The following is a 25,164-nucleotide window of genomic DNA, read 5'->3' as shown; positions in this document are numbered from 1 at the left end:
AGGGCAGGACATACGAGAGGTGATTGATAAGTTTGTGGCCTAAGGTAAAGGCAGTCAATTTTAGAAAACCTAGCACATTTATTTTTCAACATAGACCCCCCCCCACTACATTTGCACACTTAGTCCAGCAGTCGTGGAGCATATGGATCCCTCCTTTGTAGAGGTCGGCGTCTTGGACCTCCAAAAAGTGGTTCACAGCAGGGGTGATTGATAAGTTTGTGGCCTAAGGTAGAAGGGGATGAGTTATTAACTTCAAACTTTCTGCATTTTCACTAAAAGAGTTGAACTGCACGTGCATATAATGAGAGCTGTATTCCTTCTACCTTAGACCACGAACTTATCAATCACCCCTCCTGTGGACCACTTCTACAAAGAAGGGATTTGTATTTCTCCACAACCACTGGACTAAGTGTGTACATGTAGGAGGGGATTATGTTGAAAAATAAATGAGTTAGGTTTTCTAAAACTGACTCCTTCTACCTTAGGCCACGAACTTATCAATCACCCCTCATATGGCAGAGTCTTGGGGACAGAGAGACCTAGTACTACAAGTACCTGAAAATGGTGAGAATAATAAGTGCCGTGCCTCTGTTCAAGAAAGGAAGTAAAGATAATCCAGGTAATTTAGGCCAGTAAGCATGAGGTCAGTGGTAGGGAAGCTATTGGCGAGAATACTGAAGGATAAGATTAATGTGTATTTGGTCTTACTTAGGGAGAGTCAACATGACATTGTGAAGGGCAGGCAATGCTTTACCAACTTGATAGAGCATTTTAATGAGGTGATAAAGGAACTTGGAAGAAATTAAGACAGTGAACATTATGTACATGCACTGCAGAAAGGTATTTGATAAGGTTCCACATGGTAGGTTGATTCAAAATATAAAGATCCACGGGAGGGTGAGTTGCAAGTTTGGTTTCAAAACTGGCTTGCCCTTAGAAGACAGAGAGCAGAGGTGGAAGGCTGTGTTATTCTGGCTAGGGGCCCATGACCAAGCGGTGTTCTTCAAAGGTCAATTTTGGGATTTCTTTTGTTTGTCAGAATCAGAATCAGAATCAGATTTATTATCACTGCATGTGTTGTGAAATTTATTAACTTAGCAACAGCAGTTCAGTGCAACACATAATATAGAAGAAAAAAAAAGTAAAAATAAAGTATAAGAATATTGAATAAAGTAAAATTACTGTATATGAATATTGAATAGATTAAAAATTGTGCAAAAACAGAAATAACATATATTAAAAAGTGAGGTAGTGTTCAAGGGTTCATTCAGATGGCAGAGGGGAAGAATCTGTTCCTGAATTGCTGAGTGAGTGCCTTCAGGCTTCTGTACCTCCTACCTGATGGTAACAATGAGAAAAGGGCATGCCCTGGGTGCTAGAGGTCCTTAATAGTGGACTTTCTGAGACACTGCTCCTTGTAGATGTCCTGGGTACTTTGTAGGCTAGTACTCAAGATGGAGCCGACTAAATTTATGACCCTCTGCAGCTTCTTTTGGTCCTGTGCAGTAGTCCCCCATACCAGACAATGATGCAGCCTGTCAGAATGCTCTCCACAGTACATCTGTAGAAGTCTTTGAGTGTTTTTGTTGACATGCCAAATCTCTTCAAACTCCTAATGGAGTATAGTCACTGTTTTGCCTTCTTTATAGCTATATCAGTATTTTGGGAGCAAGTTAGATACTCAGAGATCTTGGCACCCAGGTACTTGAAACTGCTCACTCTCTCCACTTCTGATCCTTCTATAAGGATTGGTATGTGTTCCTTCGTCTTACCCTTCCTGAAGTCCACAATCAGTTCTTTCATCTCAATGATGAGTGCAAGATCGTTGCTGTGACACCACTCCACTAGCTAATATACCTCACTTCTGTACGCTTTCTCATCTCCATCTGAGGTTCTATCAACAATGGTTGTTTTATTAGCAAATTTTAAAATGGTATTTGAGCTACGCCTAGCCACACAGTCATGTGTATACAGAGAGTAGAACAGTGAGCTAAGCACACATCCCTGAGGTGTACCAGTTTTGATCTTCAGCGAGGAGGAGATACTATCACCAACCCACACAGATTGTGGTCTTCCGGTTAGGAAGTTGGGGATCCAATTGCAGAGGGAAGTACAGAAGCCCACAATTTGTAACTTACCAATCAGGATTGTGGGAGTGACAGTGTTAAATGCTGAGCTATAGTCGATGAATAGCATCCTGACATAGGTGTTCGTATTGTCCAGGTGGTCTAAGGCCATGTAAAGAACCATTGAGATTGCGTCTGCCATTGACCTATTGTGGCAATAGGTAAATTGCAGTGGGTCCAGATCTTTGCCGAGGCAGTTCAGTCTAGTCATGACCAATCTCTCAAAGCATTTCATCAATGTAGATGTGAGCGCTATTGGGCAACAGTTATTAAGGCAGCTCACATTATTCTTCTTAGGCACTGGTATAATTGCTGCCCTTTTAAAGCAACTGGCAACTTCCACCCATAGCAGTGAGAGGTTGAAAAAGTCCTTGAATACTCCCGCCAGTTGGTTGGCACAGGTTTTCAGACCCTAACCAGGTACTCCATCGGGACCTTCCGCCTTGCGAGGGTTCACCCTCTTTAAAGACACCCTAACATCAGCCTCAGAGACAGAGATTATAGGGTCACCAGGTACATCAGGGATCTTCACAGCTGTAGTTATATTCTCTGGGGCATAGAAGGTGTTGAGTTCATCTGGTAGTGAAGCATCGCTGCCATTCATGCTATTGGGTTTCGCTTTGCAGGAAGTAATGTCTTGCAAACCCTGCCAGAGTTGCTGTGCATTTGCTTTCACCTCCAACCTCATTCAAAATTGTCTCTTCGCCCTTGAAATAGCCCTCCGCAAATCATACCTAGTTTTCTGGTACAGACCTGAGTCGCCAGACTTGAGTGGCACGGATCATGCCTTCAGCAGACGATGTACCTCCTGGTTCATCCACAGCTTTTGGTTTGGGAATGTACAGCAAGTCTTTGTAGGCACACACTTATCCACACAGGTTTTAATGAAGTCGGTAACAACTGCAGCATATTCATCCAGATTCGAAGATGAATCCCTGAATACAGTCCAGTCCACCGATTCAAAGCAGTCCCTTGTCCATACCTTCTTGGTCTTCACTGTTGGTGCTGCAGTCTTCAGTCTCGGCCTGTACTCAGGGAGTAGAAGTGTAGCCAGGTGATCAGACTTCCTGAAGTGAAGGCATTGAATAGCATGGTAGACATTCTTAATAGTGGTGTAACAACGGTCCAGTGTGTTGCTTCTTCTGGTATTGCAAGTGATCTGTTGATGGTAATAGTGTACTGATTTTTTTCAGACTGGCCTGGTTAAAAACCCCAAAATAACGGTGAAGGCATTAGGGTGCACTGTTTCGTGCATGTTGATCCCATTGCTCAGATCATCTAAAGCCTGATTGACATTGGCCTGAGGTGAAATGAGGGTGCATTGGCCTTCATCAATCGTGGGATTGAGTTTAAGAGCCGAGAGGTAATATTGCAGCTATATAGGACCCTTGTCAGACCCCACTTGGAGTACTGTGCTCAATTCTGGTCGCCTCACTACAGGAAGGACGTGGAAACTATAGAAAGGGTGCAGAGGAGATTTACAAGGATGTTGCCTGGATTGGGGAGCATGCCTTATGAGAATAGGTTGAGTGAACTCGGCCTTTTCTCCTTGGAGCGACAGAGGATGAGAGCTGATACAGGCGTTCAAGATAATGAGAGGCATTGATCGTGTGGATAGTCAGAGGTTTTTCCCTAGGGATGAAATGGCTAGCACAAGAGGGCATAGTTTTAAGGTGCTTTGAAGCAGGTACAAAGGAAATGCCAGGGGTGAGTTTTTTACGCAGAGAGTGGTGAGTGTGTGGAATAGTGTGCTGACGGCGGTGCTGGAGGCAGAAATGATAGGGTGTTTTAAGAGACTCCTGGATGGCTACATGGAGCTTAGAAAAATAGAGGGCTATGGGTAAAGCCTAAGTAGTCCTAATGTAGGGACATGTTCGGCACAGCTTTGTGAGCCAAAGGGCCTGTATTCTACCACAGGTTTTCTATGTTTCTATGTTATACCGCTACCATAATGATCACAGATGTAAGGGGGTTTCATCTTTTATGTTACTGCGGAGGCTAATTAAAATGGCTTCTTTGTTATGTTATAATCGGGAATGCTTCTTTGTTATGTTAAGCGCTGAGAAAGCTTTGCGCTAGCAGCTTGTTAAGGGTTAGGGGCTGGTAAGAAGATGTTATGAACCAATTGGGATAGTTGTTATGACTGTTTGGTGTATCTGGAAGTTTTTGTATGCGCGGGGTTTTGGGGCAGAAGGCGGGAGACAGAGACAGAGAATGGACCAGGTGTTGTGATGTCTGCTAACGGGGTTGGACCCCGGGAGGGCATTTGGCGAGGAGACGGAGACGGACTCGTGTGGAGCATCTGGTCGACCACCGTTGTTGGTCCCAGGCGGCCGGTCAAGGTCCCAGGGGTCGCAGGGTGAAGAAGAAGGTTCTTGAGCTCCAACTGTTTTGTGCACGAAGAGATTGAACTTTGATAAGTGTGGCGCCTTTTATTTTCCTTTTATATTTTATTCATTATTAATTATATAGTTCCAGTAATATCTATAAACTGAAATCATTTAATCGCATCTGGTGTATTGTCTGTTATTTGGGCGGGGTGGGGTATACATCACACAGCATCCACACAAACTAATTATCCAGTTTGGCGGGGCCGAGGGTTGATTCCCTAGACAACAGCAAGCTGAGCAACCCTGAGGGTGGCCAGGGGGGCTACATTGTGTGGGCTTTGTCCGGGATTGGGTCTACGAGTATGCTGTGTGGGTGCCCTGTTTAAATCTGTAATGTGTGTCTCTGTGGGTTATTTGCTGGTGATTGCTGTATACGTTGTGGGTGCGGTCTTTGTTCAAGTTCAGGCTGGCGTTGACAAGTTGGAGGTGGCACTCGGGGCTGTCCATATGGTTGGGAGAGAGAGGAAAGAGTGGTCTGATTTGGAGGTAGGGTCTGCGAATCAATGTTCTAGCTCTGGCAGGCTCTGCCTGGCGCTTGGGATAGTGTCCACCCCAAGAGGGGCGGAGACGTGCGAGACGTGGGCGGAGCAGATCTCTCAGTTGTTAGATGAGTGGCAGTGCTTGGTTGAGGGAGAGCGACAGGGATTGGTTGAAAGTTTGAGTAGGCGGGCTGGTGACGGTGTTAGAGCTGTCAGGTTCACTTACACCATAGTGACAGCTGTCAGTTATTTAAAAGAGCGGGGAAAGTCTTCTCTGGCTAGGAGGGCAGCTAAATTGCTTGCAGTGTCAGGGGGATCATGCTCCTCCTTCAGTTGTTCAGCTGATCAGAGAGGTGTCGGGAAACTTAGTGGAGGCCCAGTGGGGGAACGGCTTGGGGTCTCTGGGGAAGCACGTTCCCAACAATGTACCAATGAACTTCCGAAAGGAAAAGACCCTATTCCTGAAGGCTTAGAGGGACCGCGCCCCAGGGTGTCGTTACGGATAGAGGGAAGCGATGTTAAAGCCATCCTCGAGCCTGGGGTGCAGGTCAAGTTGTTGTACAGTTCGTTTTACAACCGGTGTCTGAAGCATTTACCCTTGACAACCGCAAGGGCACCGGAGATTTTGGGTACCAGTGCCAGTAGTTATCCAGAAGACGTTGATTGGTTAATGACTCTGGAGTTCATGGGGGCATTGTCTGGGCACCCAACGTGCCGAGTTGTTTCTGAGGACGTGTGTAGCAGCCTTGAGCCGGTACCGAATTTAAACGAGACCCAGCGGTGGTACAGCCTGGGGAAAGTAGCTGAGGGTGAGACCCTCTTAGTAGATGCTCCAAACTACCACGAGGGAGGGGAGTTGACTGCTGAAGACACCTCAGTGAGAGAGAGGTCGCGGCAACTGGACCCTGGCGCAGTGGAAGATGAAGGTAGCGTGTGTGTGGATTATGCGATGTGGTTTAATGTGCTGCATCTGAGGGGTGGATGTTGCCAGATCCTGAGGAGTGCGGCTGTCGAGCCGAAGACAGTCATTATTAGTTCCCTAGGATTCTTCCGATCCGTAAAGATGCCCAAGGGCATATCCAGAGCCCCTGCATCCTTCCCGCAGAGCATGAAGAAGACCATGGGAGAAGTGAAGGTGTGTGGAGTTTTGGCGTATGTGGATGACTGCCTAGAGCTTGGATTCGCCTGGGGGAACTATGAGGCGAGGCGAGTGGCTGAGCCCGGGCGACAGAAGCGAAGTGTCAAATGTGGAGGAGTTTTTTGCCGGAGGAGTTTGGTGCAATGTGAGAAAAATGACCTGACATACCAGTTGAACTTCCTGGTGTTGGAACAGATGGTGGTGGACCTGGGGATGGAAACCCAGGTCGTCAATCTGAATAAGACACAGGGGAGAGAGGGGATTTGCACTGCTGAACTGAGTGCTCAGAAATGCCGGTCGGAGACTGAGTGCCGCACTTGTGGGACGACCATTGCAGACTTGGAATTCACGCTCGTCAACGTGGAGAAGGAACAACGGAATTCCCAGCCAACACTGCGGTCATGTACTGATGAATTAATCCAGCGAGCAGAAACAATGACCCACCTTCGAAGGGATCAGCGGAAACTCAAAACGTCGATTCAAAAAGATTGGAAGACTTACAAGCTGGGGAAGATCAAGGAAGTGTTCTGACTAAGGCCAACAGAAAACCAAGAGCCCAGGGATAGGAGTTTCACTGCACTCCCGAGGAGGTGAAGAAATGGAGGACAGATCTCAGAAGAGGGAGGCGGACGCTTGAAAGGAACAAGAAACTGACGTCTCGACTGCAGGAGGCTGAAGGCGTAGCCCCGGCTAAATGTTTCAGTTTGGAGAAACTTAAACAGCAGCTACCAATCGAGGGAATGAGGAAGGATACCGGTTCGAAGGATGATGTGCTGCACATGTGGTACATGCTGCCTTTCGCTACCTTCCCCGTGATTGAGGAAGAGACCTTTGGCCCTTCTCCCACTGAGTCAGGTGTAGTGGGGAGGGCTAGCAGTGGGCAGTCTGAGTTACGGCAGGATCAGGAAGGAGGAGAGGCGGGCCCCCGGCCACGGGTCAGGGGGCTCTAAGCTGTAATGGTGGCCTGAGTGAGAGAGGAGTTGGCAAGCAGGCCCGAGGTATCCCTAGTAGTGTCTGAGCCTTTTCGGTTTAGGTGAGGGGGTACAGAGGTCTTGGAGGGTTAAGAAACTCCCAGATAGGTTGGCCTATGTAGTGCCCATTGGACGGGCGTAAGGTCCACTGCTTGAGGAGCACTGTCACTGTGTGTATCTGTGTGTTGTGTGTCTGCAGGACAGGTTGGCGAATTATTTAGAAGTCATGAGGACATGACTTTATTTGGAGGGGGGAGAGTGTAAAGGGGTTTCGTCTTTTATGTCACCGCGGAGGCTAATTAAAATGGCTTCTTTGTTATTTTATAATCGGGAATGCTTCTTTGTTATGTTAAATGCTGAGAAAGCTTTGCACCAGCAGCTTGTTGTGGGTTAGGGACTGATAAGAGGATGTTATGAACCAATTGGGATAGTTGTTATGACTTTGGTGTATCTGGAAGTTTTTGTATGCGCGGGGTTTTGGGACAGAAGGCGGGAGAGAGAGAGACAGAGAATGGACCAGGTGCTATGATGTCCGCAAATGGGGTTGGACCCCGAAGAGGGCGTTCGGCGAGCAGACAGAGACGAACTCATGTGGAGCGTCTGGTCGACCACCGTTGTTGGTCCCAGGCAGCCAGTCGAGGTGGTCCAAGGGGTCGCAGGGTGAAGAAGAAGGTTCTTGAGCTCCAATTGTTTTGTGCACGAAGAGATTGAACTTCGATAAGTGTGACGCCTTTTATTTTCCTTTTATATTTTATTCACTATTAATTATATAGTTCCAGTAATATCTATAAACTGTAAATCATTTAATTGTATCTGGTGTATCGTCTGTTATTTGGGCGGGGTGGGGTACATCACACAGCATCCATACAAACCCCGTTTGGCGGGGCCGAGGGTTGTTTCAGCGAGCCGAGCGACCCTGAGGGAGGCCGGGGGGGGGGTGCTACACAGAAATCTCCCGTGGTAGGTAAAATGCTAGATATAACTGCTAGATATTCCAAATTTGGTGAGCAGAATTGGGACAGCACTGATATATTTGTGCACCAAGAGAAGTTGATCATGAGGCATACTCTTCTACCTCTGCTTTTGAGACTCTACAGATCTCTCCTGATATTTATGATACACGTCAATGATTTGGATGGATTAGCAAGATTGGTGGAGTTGTGGACAGTGTAATAGACCGTCGAGAAATACAGCAGGATATTGTTCAGGTACAGAGATAAGTGGCAGATGGAGTTTAATCTGGCAAGTGTGAAATGTAATTTGGGAAGTCAAATGAAAAGAGAAAACATTTGGGTAATGATATTTATCTTAATATTATTGAGGTATGAGCTATCTTGATGGTCCAGTTCTGTAATTCACTGAAAATAGCTGGGGAAGTGAACAAGGTGGTAAGGAAGATGCATGGCATTCTTGCCTTCATTGGTAGGAGTGTTGAGTATAAGAGTAAAGAAGTCATGCTGCACCTATACGAAACTTTAGCAGACAGTACTAGGAATATTGTGTGTAGTTCTAATCAACCCATTGATCATATGGATAGTCAGAGGCTTTTTCCCAGGGCTGAAATGTTTGCCATAAGAAGACACAGGTTTAAGGTGCTGGGGAGTAGGTACAGAGGAGATGTCAGGGGTAAGTTTTTTTACTCAGAGTGTGGTGAGTGCGTGGAATGGGCTGCCGGCAACAGTAGTGGAGGCGGATACGATAGTATCTTTTAAGAGATAGGTACATGGAGCTTAGAAAAATAGAGGGCTATGGGTAAGCCTAGTAATTTCCAAGGTAGGGACATGTTTGGCACAACTTTGTGGGCTGAAAGGCCCGTATTGTGCTGTAAGTTTTCTATGTTTCTATGAAATGTTGTTCAAACTTTGGTTGTTCCCCCAGAGAGTTAGAGGCTGTGTTTTTAAAGCTATTTAAATAATGAATTTTATTATATTTTATAGCCAAATAATAAAAAAATCACTTTTTAAATTTATGAGAAGCATAGATAGGGTAGACAGTCAGAATCTGTTTTGGTAGAAATGTCAAATTCCTGAGGTTAGAGTAAGGGAGGTTTACAGGCAACAGAAGGGGCAGATAGTGGTTGGTGTCTGGAATGGGTTACCAAAAGCATTTGTGGAATCAGGCCATTTCAGGTAGACACATGAACGTGATTTTATCTAAGATGCCCTTTGAACATGATTATGAGTCTATCCGAAAGGGGGCTTTTAGGTAGACACATGAATGTGATGGGAATGGAGGTATATGGATGATACATGAGGAGGACCTTTATTATAAATTGGCATCAAGCTCTATGGGCCAAATGATACAGAAACAGGAAATGCAGTTAGTTCTTTGGAAGATAAAAGGAATTTATAATTATATGGAGAAGTTGAGCAATAAATGTGATTTAATGCCATTTAGAATGAGGTGGTTGCATTTAGTGAAACAATCAAATTATTATCTGAATAGCAGGGCCCAGAAGCTGAACAGGAGCCAAGACAGAAGGGACAACTTTTATAACTAAAAGTTATAAATATCATTCCTACCTGTAGAGAGAACAATTTGGAGAGTGTTACCTCAGACTGCAGGGGAGCAATGGAGATTCCAGGTGCCTTCCAGCAGCTCTCTTCCAGAAAGGCAATACTGCTGTCAAACTGCTCAATATATCTGAAGTATATGCTCAATCTGGGTCCATATCTTGACAATGCACAACCCAAACTTGGCCCAGTCTGATCCCTGGCAGCAAAACAGACAGAGGTCAGTCAGGCAGGTATATTCCCTGTCATCCATATTGGAGTATCCAACTAGATGGCTCTTCACTAGTGGTACTCTGAAACACCAACAGGCACTTCAACACCCCAAACCCCTGAGATGTCACTCATCCCCAAAACATGGAAGCACAGAAAGGGCCTAACAACCTACTCAAGCTCACGGGAGCCTGCTCCTGGCGAAGGAATCACTTCCAGTGTTATGACCTCCTTAGGTGTTTCCAGATTGACCAAGTGACCTTTGACCTTTAGTTTGTGCCTTCCATTAACCCTGGGCCCCTGCAGTGTGGCAGATGACTTCAGCCCAGCTGAGGCAGTCGGTGACTCTACACTAATCTCATCAACCACTTCTGAACCCAAAGTGTTATCTTTGATCCATAGGGCAGGCTAAGGAGAAGAGTTGAAGTGGAGTATCACAAGTTAGGAAGAATGATTCCTTAGCCATGATCTGCTACAACACTGCTAAACAGTCTCCATCCACACTCAGCAACCCCAGCTCCCCTTGTTATGGAAATGCTATGCAGGTACCACTCCAGGGTGCTTCGTTCCAGCTCTCTCAGTATCTCACGGTGAAGTGTGTGCAACTCATTAATGAGATGCAGGGTATGGGTCACTCCTTCTTGGTCAACCAGCAGCTGTCCATTACTATCCATGATCCTTGTGACCACCTCTCTGAAGTTCTGTTGAAACAGAAATGTCCAAAACTGTAAAACTAAAAACACAGTACATGGCATCCTATATTTGGCTTACATTCTATGGCAGCACTCCCACCTCCCAAGCCTAGACAATAACAACCTTGTCCAATCACACAACTCCCACCTTGACCCACTACCCCTACAATTCCTCTCCATTCACACAGTGGGGACAAGGAACAAGAGCTGCAGACAGCTCTTTCAGACAGCTGTACTGAACTTCGATGAGGCCACACTTTTGATTGCTCTGTCATATGAAAAGCATCATTAAGCTTCAGAAAGTGCAACAAATACTTATGAGAATGTTATAGTGTTATGGAGCATCATTGCTCTACATATGTAATTGGAATTGGTTTATTATTGGTCGCATGTACAGTGAAAAGCTTACCTTGCACTTCTATTCACACCAATCAAATCATTACCTCCAGCATGGAAATAGTACAATGTAAAACCGAATGCAGAATAAAGTGCAGGATAAATTTTGTAGCTGTTACACTTTACATTCTTTTGTTGTCTTACCATGTTCTAGCTCAATACACTATGCTGTGATTTGATATGCATGAACTATATGCAGTAAGTTTTTCACTGTATCTTGTTAGAAGTGACAATAATAAACCACTTCCAATACCAGCAAAAAGGAAGGTGCATTACAGTTAGACAACAGATGCAACATCATAACAAAGTAGATTGTGAGGTCAAGAATAACTCACAAAAATGCTGGAGGAACTCAGCAGATCAGACAGTATCTATGGAGTGAAATAAAAAGTTGACATTTCTGGCTGAGATGGGGTAGATTATGAGGTCAAGAGCTCAAGTTATTACATTAGGAAACCATTCTATTATAACAGTGGCATAGAAGTTGTCCTTGAACCTGGGGCAGCATGCTTTCAAACTTTTGTATCTTCTGCCCAATGGGATAGATTATCTGGGGCGGGTGGGGTCTTTGATTATGATGGCTGCTTTATCGAGATAGCAAGAAGCATAGAAAGGAGGCCGGTTACCGTGATGTGCTGAGCTATGTTCATAACTCTCTGCAGTTTCTTGCGGTCATGGGAAGAGCAGTCCCAAATCAAGCCATGATGTATTCAGATAGGATGCTTTCTATGGTGCATTGATAAAAATTTATAAGGGTCAACAGGAATATACTGGATTTCTTTAGCCTCCTGAGGAAGTAGAGGCATTTTCTTGGCCATCATGTCTACAGTATATGGTTAAACTAGCACAAGCTATTGGTGATGTTCACTCCTAAGAACTTGAAGCTCTCAACATTTTCAGTCTCAGCACCGTTGATGAAGACTGGAGCATGTGCACTGCCTCCCTTTCTGAAGAAATTCAGCAGTTCTTTTGTTTTGCTGACACTGAAAAAAAGGTTGCTTTTATTTCTATTTCATAGAGATACAGCGCAGAACAGGTCCTTCCAGCCACACCACCCAGCAATCCCCAATTTAACCCTAACCTAGTCATGGGACAATTTACTATGACCGATTAACCTACCAAATGGTATGTCTTTGGATGGTTGGAGGAAACTGGACAACTCAGGGAAAACCCGCATATTCCAAGGGGAGGACATACAGACTCCTTACAGATGATGTCGGAAATCAACTCTGAACTCAAGATACTCTGAGACGTAATCGTGTTGTGCTAACCACCCATGTTACTTCCTGTACTCTGACTCATTGTTTTTAGAGATGTGGCTCACTAAGGTGGTATCATCTGCAAACTTGTATATGGAGTTACAGCATGAGTGTACAGGGAGTAGAGTCGGAGGCTGAGTACGCAACCTTGTGCAGCATCAGTGTTCAAAATGATCATTTTGGAGGTGTTGTTGCCTTTCTTTACTGACTGTGGTCTTTGGGTCAGGAAGTTGAAGATCCATTTTCAAAAGAAGGTGTTGATTTCCAGGTCTCAAAGTTTGGAGATGAGTTCGCTTGTATTGAAGGCAAAACTGCAGTTATAAACAATAGTCTAATGTAGATGTGATTACCATCTTTACAGATGCTCCAGTGTACTGTTTCATAGAACTGTATCAGCAGCAGGCAAATGAAGTGGGCCACGGTTGTCTGGGACACTGCAGTTAATCCATGAAATGACCAGCCTCTTGAAACATTTCATTATGATAGATGCCAAAGCCATTAGTCAGTAGTTGTAAAAGCAGGTTACCTTGCTTTTCTAGGTATCAAGATGACAGTTGCCTTCTTAAAGTAGTTGGGAATCTCAGATTGAAGCAGAGAGTAGTTAAAAATGGCTGTAAGTACTCCCACCAGCTGATTAGCACCAACTTCCAGGCCAGATGCTTTCCATGGGTTCACTCCCCAAAAGACAGATCTTACGTCTACAATGGTGACTGGGGCTTCAGGTGCATTGGAGGCTGTCAGGGTAGTTGGTGACATAACAATCACTTTCTGTCAAATTAAGCTCCAGGAAAGGACATGCTGTTGGCTGCGATACTACCTAACTTTATTCTGTAGCCCATTACAGCATGTAAGCCCTGCTACAACTAGTAGCTGGTCTGGAACTTGATTTTGGATCGTCATCTCTTACAGCTTTATGGAGATCCTATTCTTAGAAGATCAGTGTCACGTGATATGAATGCTGCACTCCTAGACTACAGAAGGGAGTGGGTCTCCCAGTCCATCTATGCTTTCAGGTTTGGGAACACTCAGAATGTCTGTTACACACTTGCAGATAAAGTCAATGAAGCTGGTAGATGAAGCTTTGAAATAGACTGCCAACTGAAAGCAGTCACACAGAAGCTCACCTGTTTCCTCTAAGCCCTCTAAGGTACACTTGGATGTAGCTATCCAGGTGCTTTTTAAATGATACTATTGTACCTGCCTCAACCGCTTCCTCTAGCGGTTCATTCCATAGAGTCACTACCTTCTATATGCAAATGCTGCCCCTTTAAGTCTCTCCCCTCACCTCTAGTTTTGGACTCTCATAATTTTAAAAGTCCTCAATTTCCCCACATTTGAAAGAATAAAGACCCAGTCTAATCAACCTCTCCCAACGACTCAGACCCTCTCAACCTGGCAACATCCTCTTAAATTTTCTCTGAACTCCTATTCCAATAATAGAATAACTAAACTATATGCAGTGCTGGACATGTTGCTTCACTAACAACTCATACAATTGCAACAGAATGTCTCTATTCCCATATCAATGCTCTTTCTGATGAAAGTCAGTGTGGCGAGGTGGCACTGATGAACCATAGCAACCTATGCAGGAAGCTGCAAAACTTCTAAATATTCTTCTGAACTACTCTCACTGAAATCGGCAGCCTGTAATTTCCCTTTAAGTAACTCACTTTTGAACTGTCTTAATTAACTAGTAATTTCACAATCTTCTGAAGGACTCAGTAGACTTAACTCTCAAGTATGCAGGTACGGTAACTTTAAACAGATGAAGGTACATTGCTATGGCTGTGAGAATTGGGGGAGGGGAGGATTCCAAGCTAGACTGAAATGCAGGAGAATGAAACTTCCACTACTCAACATCTTGCTAGTAAACGTAGTCGCTGGAGAACAAGATTGAAGACCCCTGGGGAAGATTGCTGTATCGGAGGGAAATGTGAAATTGCTGTGTTTGGAGGTGCATGGAGACATGTTTCACTCTAGACACACCTGATATGTCGATAAGTTCCAAGGGCTTCTCAATACGCAAGATGGACCGAACAGCTGTTTTGAAGAATGCAGAAAGTTGGGGAGGTCTGTGTTTCATGATGAACTCTACAGTGTTTGGACACAGTGGTCTTGTCACACCCTTGTTCCCTTGACAAGGAACATCTAACGATTAAGTGCCGACCATTCTACTTACCAAGAGAGTTTTCCTCCCTGATCCTGACCACAGTTTATATATTATCAAAGGCAGTTGTTAAACAGACTCTCAAAGTATTGAATGCTGCCATCAGCGAACAAGAGGCAACCTACCCTGATGCCATTCAATCCATTGTCAGGGACTTCAATCAGGCTTGTTTGAAGAAATCACTGCCTTTATCATCAACATATAACCTGCAGCACCAGGGTCCCAATACATTCGACCACTGCGACTATGATTAAGAATGCCGACTGTTCCATTGCTAGACCACATTTTGGGAAAGCTGATCACTTGGCTGTCCTCCTTTTACCTGCATTCAGGCAGAGGCTAAACAGCAAGGCTCTAGCGATAAGGACAATAAAACGATGGTTGGGGAGGCAGAGAAGTGGCTAAGGAATTCGAATCGATGCACTGGGCCGTGTTTAAGGACTCATCACGAGGTCTGAACAGATACACCATGGTTGTAACGGACTTTATAGAAACAGTCATAAAGAGAGTGCCTTCCCCAATCAGAAACCCTGGATGATCTATGGGATCCACAATCTGCGAAGGCCAAATCAATGGGATTCAAGTCTGGTGACCAAGTAAAATGCAAGGGGTCCAGGTATAATCTCTGGAAAGCCATCTCACATGCAAAGTGGCAAGTCTGGACCAAATGTGAATCACTGAAGGATGCTCAAGAGCTGTGACAGGGTTTGAATAATAGGGTTTCACAAAGTGACAACAAGCCTTCGCTCCCAGATGAGCTCAATGCCATCTATCCTTACCACGACCACCAAAACACAGAGGAACCTGCACAAATTCCCACAGGCCCTGATGTCCCTGTGATTTCAGTTTCTGAGGCTGACATGAAAGCATTGTCCAGGAGGTGAACTCACAGAAAGCATCCAGCCCAGATGGGGTACTTGTCCATGTACCAAAGACCTGTGCTGATCAACTAGCTAGAACGTTTGCCAATATCTTTTACCTCTCACCTTGGCAGTCTGAGGTACCCACCTGCTTCAAGCAGGCTTCAATTATACTGGTGCCTAAGAACAATTTGCCTCATTGACAATTGTCCGGTAGAACTTACATCCACAATGATGAAGTACTTTGAGAGGCTGGTGATGAAACATATCAACTCCTGACTGAAAAGCAACTTGGATCCACTCCAGTTTTCCTATTTTCACAATGTCCACAGCAGATGCTATTTCATTAGCTCTTCACTCAACCCTGAAATATCTGATCAGAAAAGGATGCTTTTCATTAACAACAGCTCAACATTCAATACAATTACCCACACAAAGCTAATCAATAAACTTCAAGACTTTGGCCTCAATACCTCTTCCACAATCTTCATCAGCACAGTGTACCACAAGGCTGTGTGCAATGCCTTCTGCTCTACTGGCTTTACACTTACGACAGTGAGGCTAAGCACTGATTCAATATCACATCTAAGTTTGCTGATGACACCACTGTTGCTGGCCAAATCAAAGGCGGTGATGAATCAGCGTAGAGAAGGGACATTGAAAATCTGGCTGAGTGGTGCCACAACAACAACCGCTCACTCAATGTCAGCCAGACCAAGTAGCTGATCATTGACTTCAGGAGGAAGAAAATGGAGGTCCATGAGACAGTCCTTATTGGGGGATCAGAGGTGGAGAAGGTTATCAACTTTAAATTCCTCAGTGTTATCATTTCAGAGGATCTGTCCTTAGTCGAATGGGTAAATGCCATTATGAAGAAAGCACCGCAGGCCTCTACTTCCTTAGAAGTTTGTGAAGATTTGGGATGACCAATGTTTGCTAAACTCTATAGATATTCCAAGGTTCAAAGGTCCAATTTAATGTCAGAGGAATGTATCTGACATTATTCAGAGGAATCCTGAAATGCTTTTAATGTGTGGTGAAGAGTATATTGACTAGTTGCATCACAGCCTGGTATGGAAACACCAATGCCCCTGAACAGAAATAGTGGATACGGCCAGCCCATCACAGGTAAAGCCCTACCTACCATTGAACACATCTACAAGGAGCGCTGTCACAGGAAAGCAGTATCCATCATCAAAGCCCCCACCATCCAGATCATGCTCTCTTCTCACTGCTGCCATCAGGAACCTCAGGGCCCATACCACCAGGTTCAGGAATTGTAATTACTCCTCAATCATCAGCCTCTTGAACCAGAGCGCATAATTTCACTCACCCCATCATGGAAACGTTCCCACATCCTATGACCTCACTTTCAAGGACCTATCTAAGAGACTCTTAAAAAACCCTATTGTGATGGGTGTGTGGAATCTGCCACAACCACTGTCACATTCCACAGACCCATCACTCTCTGTGTGGAAAAACTTACCCCTGACATAATCTTTGTACCTACTTCCAAGCACTTTAAAACTATTATCTCTCATATTAGCCATTTCAGCCCTGGAAAAAAGCCTCTGGTTATCCACATAATCAATGCCTCTCATCATCTTATACACCTTTATCAGGTCACCTCTCATCCTCTGTCACTCCAAAGGGAAAAGGCAAAGTTCACTCAACCTATTCTCATAAGGCATGCTCTCCAATCCAGGAAACATTCTTGTAAATCTCCTCTGCAATCTCTCAATTGTATCCACATCCTTCCTGCAATGAGGAGACCAGAACCGAACACAGTACTACAAGTGGGGTCTGACCAAGGTCTTATTTAGCTGTAACATTATCTCATGGCTCTTGAACTCAATCCCATGGTTGATGAATGCCAACACAACATATGCCTTCTTAACCACACTGACAACCTGCACAGCAGCTTTGAGTGTCCTGTGGGCACGGACCCAAGATCTCACTGACCATCCACACGCCAAGAATCTTACCATTAATATTATATTCTACCTTCAAATTTGACTTTCCAAAATGAACCACTTCACACTTATCTGTGTTGAACTCCATCTGCCACTTCTCAGCCCATTTCTGCATCCTATCTGTCTCCCTATCTGCTCCTCAATATTCCTGTTACTATCATAAGAAACACCCAGTACAGTTTCTGCCCCTTCCTGTTTCTGACTTCCACCGACTCTGACTCAGTAGCCAATCCCTCCATTACTTCTATCCCATGACCCTACCCTAATGCCATGACACTATCCCTGTTTAGCAATGCCACCTCTTTTGCTCTCTCTCCCTGTCCTTTTTGAAATGTCTCAAGCCTGGCACATTCAGCAGCCATTCCTGCCCCTGAGCCATCCAAGTCTCTGTAATGGCCAGAGACCATTGTTGTTATTTTTTCTTTGTATTTGCACAGATTGTTGTCTTTTGTATGTTGGTTGTTTGTCCATCCTGCTGAATGTGGCTTTTTGATTTTATTAGTTTCTTGGATTTAAATGTGTATGCCCACAAGAAAATGGAAATGTATATGGTGACATATAAATACTTCAATAATAAATTTAACTTTGAACTGCAGCATTTCACCAGCCCGTCTACCTGTGATGCCATTCTCAATGAACCATGCACTTGTGCTCCTAGTTTCCACTGTTTCCGAGTACTCTACTATTCATAACACAACTCCCACACCAGTTCCAAAATGCATCACCTCACATTTAACTGTATTGAAATTCATTTGCCACTCCTCATGTACTTCCTTAATTAATGAAGGTCCCTCTGTAATCTACAATAACTTCCTAAATCAACAACCACCTCCCTAAAGTCATCTGCAAACTTGCTGATCAAGTCTTGAACATTCACATCTGAATAATTTATGTAAGTAACAAATAATAGTGTTAACACCAGCCCCTGCAGCACACTACCCCTCAATGGCCTATGTTCTGCAAAACAACCTTCAACCACCATCCTCTGCTTCCAACCAAAATTTTCAAAGCAAATTTTGAATCTAGGTAACTAAGTTTCCTGAATTCCACGGGACCTAAACCTCAAGACCAACTTACCATAAAGGACCTTTTCAAAGGCCTTGCTGCGATCCAAATGGTCATATAACAGCCCTACCCTCACCTACCCTTGCATTTACCTCTTTAAAATAGTACTTGAATTATAAGGAGAGGCTGAGCAGGCCAGTTCTTTCTTTCCCCTTGGATCAGAGGAGACTGAAGACTGACCTTATCGAGGTGTATAAACAACAGGAATTCTGCAGATGCTGGAAATTCAAGCAACACACATCAAAGTTGCTGGTGAATGCAGCTGGCCAGGCAGCATCTATAAGAAGAGGTACAGTCGACGTTTCAGGCCGAGACCCTTCGTCAGGACTAACTGAAGGAAGAGTTAGTAAGAGTTATGAAAGTGGGAGGGGGAAGGGGAGATCCAAAATGATAGGAGAAGACAGGAGGGGGAGGGATGGAGCCAACAGCTGGACAGGTGATTGGCAAAGGGGATATGAGAGGATCATGGGACAGGAGGCCCGGGGAGAAAGATAGGGTGGGGGGAACCTAGAGGATGGGCAAGGGGTATAGTCAGAGGGACAGAGGGAGAAAAAGGAGAGTGAGAGAAAGAATGTGTGTGTAAAAATAAATAACAGATGGGGTACGAGGGGGAGGTGGGGCATTAGCGGAAGTTAAAGAAGTCAATGTTCATGCCATCAGGTTGGAGGCTACCCAGACGGAATATAAGGTGTTGTTCCTCCAACCTGAGTGTGGCTTCATCTTTACAGTAGAGGAGGCCGTGGATAGACATGTCAGAATGGGAATGGGATGTGGAATTAAAATGTGTGGCCACTGGGAGATCCTGCTTTCTCTGGCGGACAGAGCGTAGGTGTTCAGCAAAGCGGTCTCCCAGTCTGCGTCGGGTCTCGCCAATGTATAGAAGGCCACATCGGGAGCACCGGACACAGTATATCACCCCAGCCAACTCACAGGTGAAGTGTCGCCTCACTTGGAAGGACTGTCTGGGGCCCTGAATGGTGGTAAGGGAGGGAGTGTAAGGGCATGTGTAGCACTCGTTCCGCTTACAAGGATAAGTGCCAGGAGGGAGATCAGTGGGGAGGGATGGGGGGACGAATGGACAAGGGAGTCACGTAGGGAGCGATCCCTGCGGAAAGCAGAGGTGGGGGAGGGAAAGATGTGCTTAGTGGTGGGATATAAGATCTATATAAGAGGTATATAAGATCTGAGTGGCATCGATAGGGTGAACGCATGTAGTCTCTTTCCAAAGAGAAGAAATCAAAAGCTCATGTGTATTGTTTAAGATGAGAGGGGAAATATTTTAAGGAGGTCAAAGCGGCAACTTTTATATGTAGAGAGTGCTGATATATGGAACAAGCTGCCAGAGGGAGTTGGTGAGGTAGATACAATAATAACTTTCAAAAGACATTTGCACAATGCTGTAGTAATTTTATGTACTGCACTAAACTGCTACTGCAAAAGAAACAAATTTTATGACATATGTAAGTGATGAGAAACCTGATTCTGATATGGGTCTCTATTGTGAACTGAGAGTGGAAAGGGGGCAGGGGGAGGGGAATCATGGTTGGAAAAAGGGGAAGGGAGAGGGGAGGAAGTGGAAAACTCCAGAGAGACATTCTGTAATGATCAATAAACCAAACGTTTTGAGTCAAATTTCCTTACCTGGTGTCTCAGCACTGGGCGTGCCTGCAACTGTGCCACCCCACCCCACCCCACCCTGGCAATCCTTCTCCCCACCCACCTCACACTCTTCCTGCGGTGCTCCACCTCACCATTCCCAACACCCTTTGCTCTCGCCAGCCTTACAAACTCACTCTCTGTTCCACATTGACAATTACCCTTGCTTGTGTGCCTAAGACTTACGCACAGTACTGTACATGAATAGGAAAGGTTGAGAAGGATGTGGGTTAAATGTGAGCAAAGAGGATGACCTTTGATGAGAATGTTGGTCAGCATGGACCAGTTGTTTGAAAAGATCTGTTTCTACACTGTATGTATCTCTACTCTATGACCCCATGACATACAAATCAGGATCATGGGTCAAATAGTCTCAGCAGAAACTGAGAAGTTGGTTAAGTACTTTGGTATGGATTCTGTTATGTTTTGTAACTTCAATATATTAAATATTAAATTCAAAGAAACTCACAGGAGTCTGAAATACAGCCGTATACTTTGAGTTTACTTTAAGCGAGGTGTGCACATATCACATGATGATGTACGCAATTAATGCATTTTACATTTCACCCATAATTATTTATTTAGACGAAAAAGATTGCTTAATCAACCATATATTCAAGATTACTCAAATATAATTGAAATATAAAATACATAAACTCCTCCAAACTCCACCTCAATATAGAATGCAGAGATCCACAGCAAGGCTGAAAGATTCACTGTGAAGAATTTCTTACTGTAGTGGGATAATGCCTTTTCTGACAAGGGGGATGGCTCTGCTGAGCATGTGAGACTTGTGGCTGTGAAACAATCTCAGGTACTGGGGCATCCTCCATGGTGGTTGCAGGAATTGACTTTGGGACTGCAGAAAGTGGCTCTGACAGCTCTGGACATCTTCTTCCTTTTTCTTCTTCCAGTTTGTGCATTTTCATTTTGGGAAAGTGCATTCAGCTCACTGGAGTATTCTCTTATTAATCCTTCATTTGCTCCTTTTACCATCTGATCTCTCCTCTTGGCTTCCTCATCCACAACATCTGACTAATACTCTGTTTCCATATCTCCATTCACTCCTTTCTTTTTGGCCTTCCATTCATCCAGCTGGGCTTTAGTCCATGCATCTACCTTACAAGCAGCTTTTCGTCTCCCAGTTAACATAGAAAACACAGAAAACCTACAGCACAATACAGGCCCTTCCGCCCACAAAGTTGTGCCGAACATGTCCCTACCTTAGAAATTACCAGGCTTACCCATAGCCCTCTATTTTTCTAAGCTCCATGTACCTATCCAAAAGTCTCTTAAAAGACCCTATCGTATCTGCCTCTACCACTGTTGCTGGCAGCCCATTCCACGCACTCACCAATCTCTGCGTAAAAAACTTCCCCCTGACATCTCCTCTGTACCTACTCCCCAGCACCTTAAACCTGTGTCCTCTTGTGGCAACCATTTCAGCCCTGGGAAAAAGCCCCTGACTATCCACACGATCAATGCCTCTCATCATCTTATACACCTCTATCAAGTCACCTCTCATCCTCCATCGCTCCAAGGAGAAAAGGCTGAGTTCACTCAACCTGTTTTCATAAGGCATGCTCCCCAATCCAGGCAACATCCTTGTAAATCTCCTCTGCACCCTTTCTATGGTTTCCACATCCTTCCTGTAGTAAGGCGACCAGAACTGAGTACAGTACTCCAAGTGGGGTCTGACCAGGGTCCTATATAGCTGCAACATTACCTCTCAGCTCCTAAATTCAATTCCACGATTAATGAAGGCCAATACATCGTATGCCTTCTTAAGTATAGAGTCAACCTGTGCAGCTGCTTTGAGTGACCTATGGACTTGGACCCCAAGATCCCGCTGATCCTCCACACTACCAAGAGTCTTACCACTAATACTACATTCTGCCATCATATTTGACCTACCAAAATGAACCACTTCACACTTATCTGGGTTCAACTCCATTTGCCACTTCTCAGCCCAGTTTGCATCTTATCAATGTCCTGCTGTAACCTCTGACAGCCCTCCATGCTATCTACACCTCCAACCTTTGTGTCATTAGCGAACTTACTAACCCATCCCTCCACTTCCTCATCCAGGTCATTTATAAAAATCATGAAGAGTAAGGGTCCCAGAACAGATCCCTGAGGCACACCACTGGTCACCGACCTCCATCAGAATATGACCCGTCTACAACCACTTTTTGTCTTCTGTGGGCAAGTCAGTTCTGGATCCACAAAGCAATGTCCCCTTGGATCCCATGCCCCCTTACTTTCTCAATAAGCCTTACATGAGGTACCTTGTCAAATGCCTTGCTGAAATCCATATACACTACATCTACTGCTCTGTCTTCATCAATGTGTTTAGTCACATCCTCAAAGCATTCAATCACGCTCGTAAGGCACGACCTGCCCTTGACAAAGCCATGCTGACTATTCCTTATCATACTATACCTCTCCAAATGTTCATAAATCCTGCCTCTCAGGATCTTCTCCATCAACTTACCAACCACTGAAGTAAGACTTACTGGTCTATAATTTCCTGGGCTATTTCTACTCCCTTTCTTGAATAAGGGAACAACATCCGCAACCCTTCAATCCTCCGGAACTTCTCCTGTCCCCATTGATGATTCGAAGATCATCGCCAGAGACTTAGCGATCTCCTCCCTCGCCTCCCACAGTAGCCTGGGGTACATCTCATCCGGTCCTGGCGACTTATCCAACTTGATGCTTTCCAAAAGCTCCAGCACATCCTCTTTCTTAATATCTACATGCTCAAGCTTTTCAGTCCACTGCAAGTCATCACTACAATCACCAAGATCCTTTTCCATAGTGGATACTGAAGTAGAGTATTCATTAAGTACCTTGCTATTTCCTCCGGTTCCATACACACTTTCCCACTGTCACACTTGATAGGTCCTGTTCTTTCATGTCTTATTGTCTTGGTCTTCACATACTTGCAGAATGTCTTGGATTTTTCCTTAACCCTGCCTGCCTTCTCATGGCCCCTTCTAGCTCTCCTAATTTTCTTTTAAAGCTACTTCCTGTTAGCCTTATAATCTTCTAGATCTCTACCATTACCTAGCTCTCTGAACCTTTCGTAAGCTTTTCTTTTCTACTTGACTAGAATTATTACAGCCTTTGTACACCACGGTTCCTGTACCCTACCATAACTTCCCTGTCTCATTGGAACATACCTGTGCAGAACTCCACACAAATATCCCCTGAATATTTGCCACATTTCTTCCGTACTTTTCCCTGAGAACATCTGTTCCCAATTTAAGCTTCCAATTTCCTGCCTGATAGCCTCATAATTCCCCTTACTCCAATTAAACACTTTTCTAACTTGTCTGTTCCTATCTCTCTCCAATATTATTGTAAAGGAGATAGAATTACGATCACTATCTCCAAAGTGCTTTCCCACTGAGAGATCTGATACCTGACCAGGTTCATTTCCCAATACCAAATCAAGTACAGTCTCTCCTCTTGTGGGCTTATCTACATATTGTGTCAAGAAACCTTCCTGAACACACCTAACAACCTCCACCCCATCTAAATCCCTTGCTCTAGGGAGATGCTAATCGACATTTGGGATTAAAATCTCCAATTATGACAACTCTGTTATTATTACACCTTTCCAGGATCTGTTTCCCTATCTGCTCCTCGTTATCCCTGTTACTATTAAGCGGCCTATAAAAAACACCCAGTAAAGTTATTGACCCCTTCCTGTTCCTAACCTCCACCCATAGAGACTCCGTAGACAACCCCTCCATGACGTCCACCTTTTCTGCAGCCGTGATACTATCTCTGATCAACAGTGCCAAGCCCCCCACCTCTTTTGCCTCCCTCCCTGTCTTTTCTGAAACATCTAAAACCTGGCACTTGAAGTAACCATTCCTGTCCCTGAGCCGTCCAAGTCTCTGTAATGGCCACCACATCATAGCTCCAAGTACTGATCCACGCTCTAAGCTCATCCTCTTTGTTCACAATACTCCTTTCGTTAAAATAGACACATCTCAAACTGTCGGTCTGAGCATGTCCTTTCTCTATCACCTGCCTGTCCTCCCTCACATACTGTCTCCAAGCTTTCTCAATTTGTGAGCCAACCACCTCTGCCCCAGTCTCTTCAGTTCGGTTCCCAACGCCCAACAATTCTAGTTTAAACTCCCCCCAGTAGCCTTAGCAAACCTCCCCGCCAGGATATTGGTCCCCCTGGGATGCAAGTACAACCCGTCCTATTTGTACAGGTCACAACTGCCCCAAAAGAGGTCCCAATGATCCAGAAATCTGAATCCCTGCCCCCTGCTCCAATCCCTCAGCCATGCATTTATCCTCCAGCTCATTCTATTCCTATACTCACTGTCATGTGGCACAGGCAGTAATCCCGAGATTACTACCTTTGCGGTCCTGCTTCTCAACTTCCTTCCTAACTCCCTGTAGTCTTTTTTCAGGATCCCTTCCCTTTTCCTACCTATGTCATTGGTACCACAACCTCTGGCTGTTCTCCCTCCCACTGCAGAATATTTTGGACGCGATCTGAGACATCCTGGTCCCTGGCACCTGAGAGGCAAACTACCATCCGAGTTTCTTTCCTGCATCCACAGAATCACCTGTCTGACCCCCTAACTATAGAGTCCCCTGTCACTACTGCTTTCCTCTTCCTTTCCCTACCCTTGTAGGCTGTCCCCACCAACAGTACTCAAACAGGAATATTTATTGTCAAGTACAGCCACAGGGGTATTCTCTAGTACCTGACTCTTCCCCTTCCCTCTCCTGACTGTTACCCACTTGTCTGTCTCCCGTGGCCCTGGCGTGACCGCCTGCCTATAACTCCTTTCTATCACCTCCTTGCTCTCCCTGACCAGATGAAGGTTATCGAGCTGTATCTCCAGTTCCCTAACCTGGTCCCTTAGGAGCTGCAGCTCGACACACCGGGCGCAGATATGGCTATTCGAGAGGCTGGGAGACTCTAAGACCTCCCACATCTGACACTGAGCACTGAACACCGACCTCACACACATACTTCCTTTCCGCAATTAACACAGGTAAACCTACCTTGCTTCGTTACCGCCAAAGCCCTATCACTCTGCTGCCTTCTCACTCCACTGCCCCCTGGACATGGTGGTCTTCTTTTTAAACTTTTCCCACTCTACTGGCTGATGCCACGTGCCTGTACAGTCTTGCTTCTCGAGTAGTAAAAATGTCTTTGCTCCAGAAATCCTTAGCCATTCACTCGCAGCCTTCTTGCTCTGAATTTTATGTATATGCAATATTAAGTTTA

At 44.9% G+C, this 25,164-nt stretch overlaps 1 protein-coding gene across 1 annotated transcript in view; it reads right to left on the bottom strand.

The window, feature by feature from the left end:
• Positions 1-25,164, bottom strand: part of LOC140210814 (FYVE, RhoGEF and PH domain-containing protein 5-like) — a 235,818-nt gene that overhangs the window by 155,807 nt on the left and 54,847 nt on the right. Inside the window, exons 6-7 of the mRNA XM_072280081.1 lie at positions 10,377-10,528; positions 9,657-9,816 (exon numbers count right to left, since the gene is read on the bottom strand). Coding sequence (XP_072136182.1) covers positions 9,657-9,816; positions 10,377-10,528 — 312 coding nt within the window. The remainder of the gene's footprint in view (positions 1-9,656; positions 9,817-10,376; positions 10,529-25,164) is intronic.

Source organism: Mobula birostris, chromosome 16, assembly GCF_030028105.1.
Source record: "Mobula birostris isolate sMobBir1 chromosome 16, sMobBir1.hap1, whole genome shotgun sequence".
NCBI lineage: Eukaryota > Metazoa > Chordata > Chondrichthyes > Myliobatiformes > Myliobatidae > Mobula > Mobula birostris.
The sequence above is the reverse complement of the archived record's forward strand: the minus strand, read 5'-3'. Positions and strand labels throughout refer to the sequence as shown.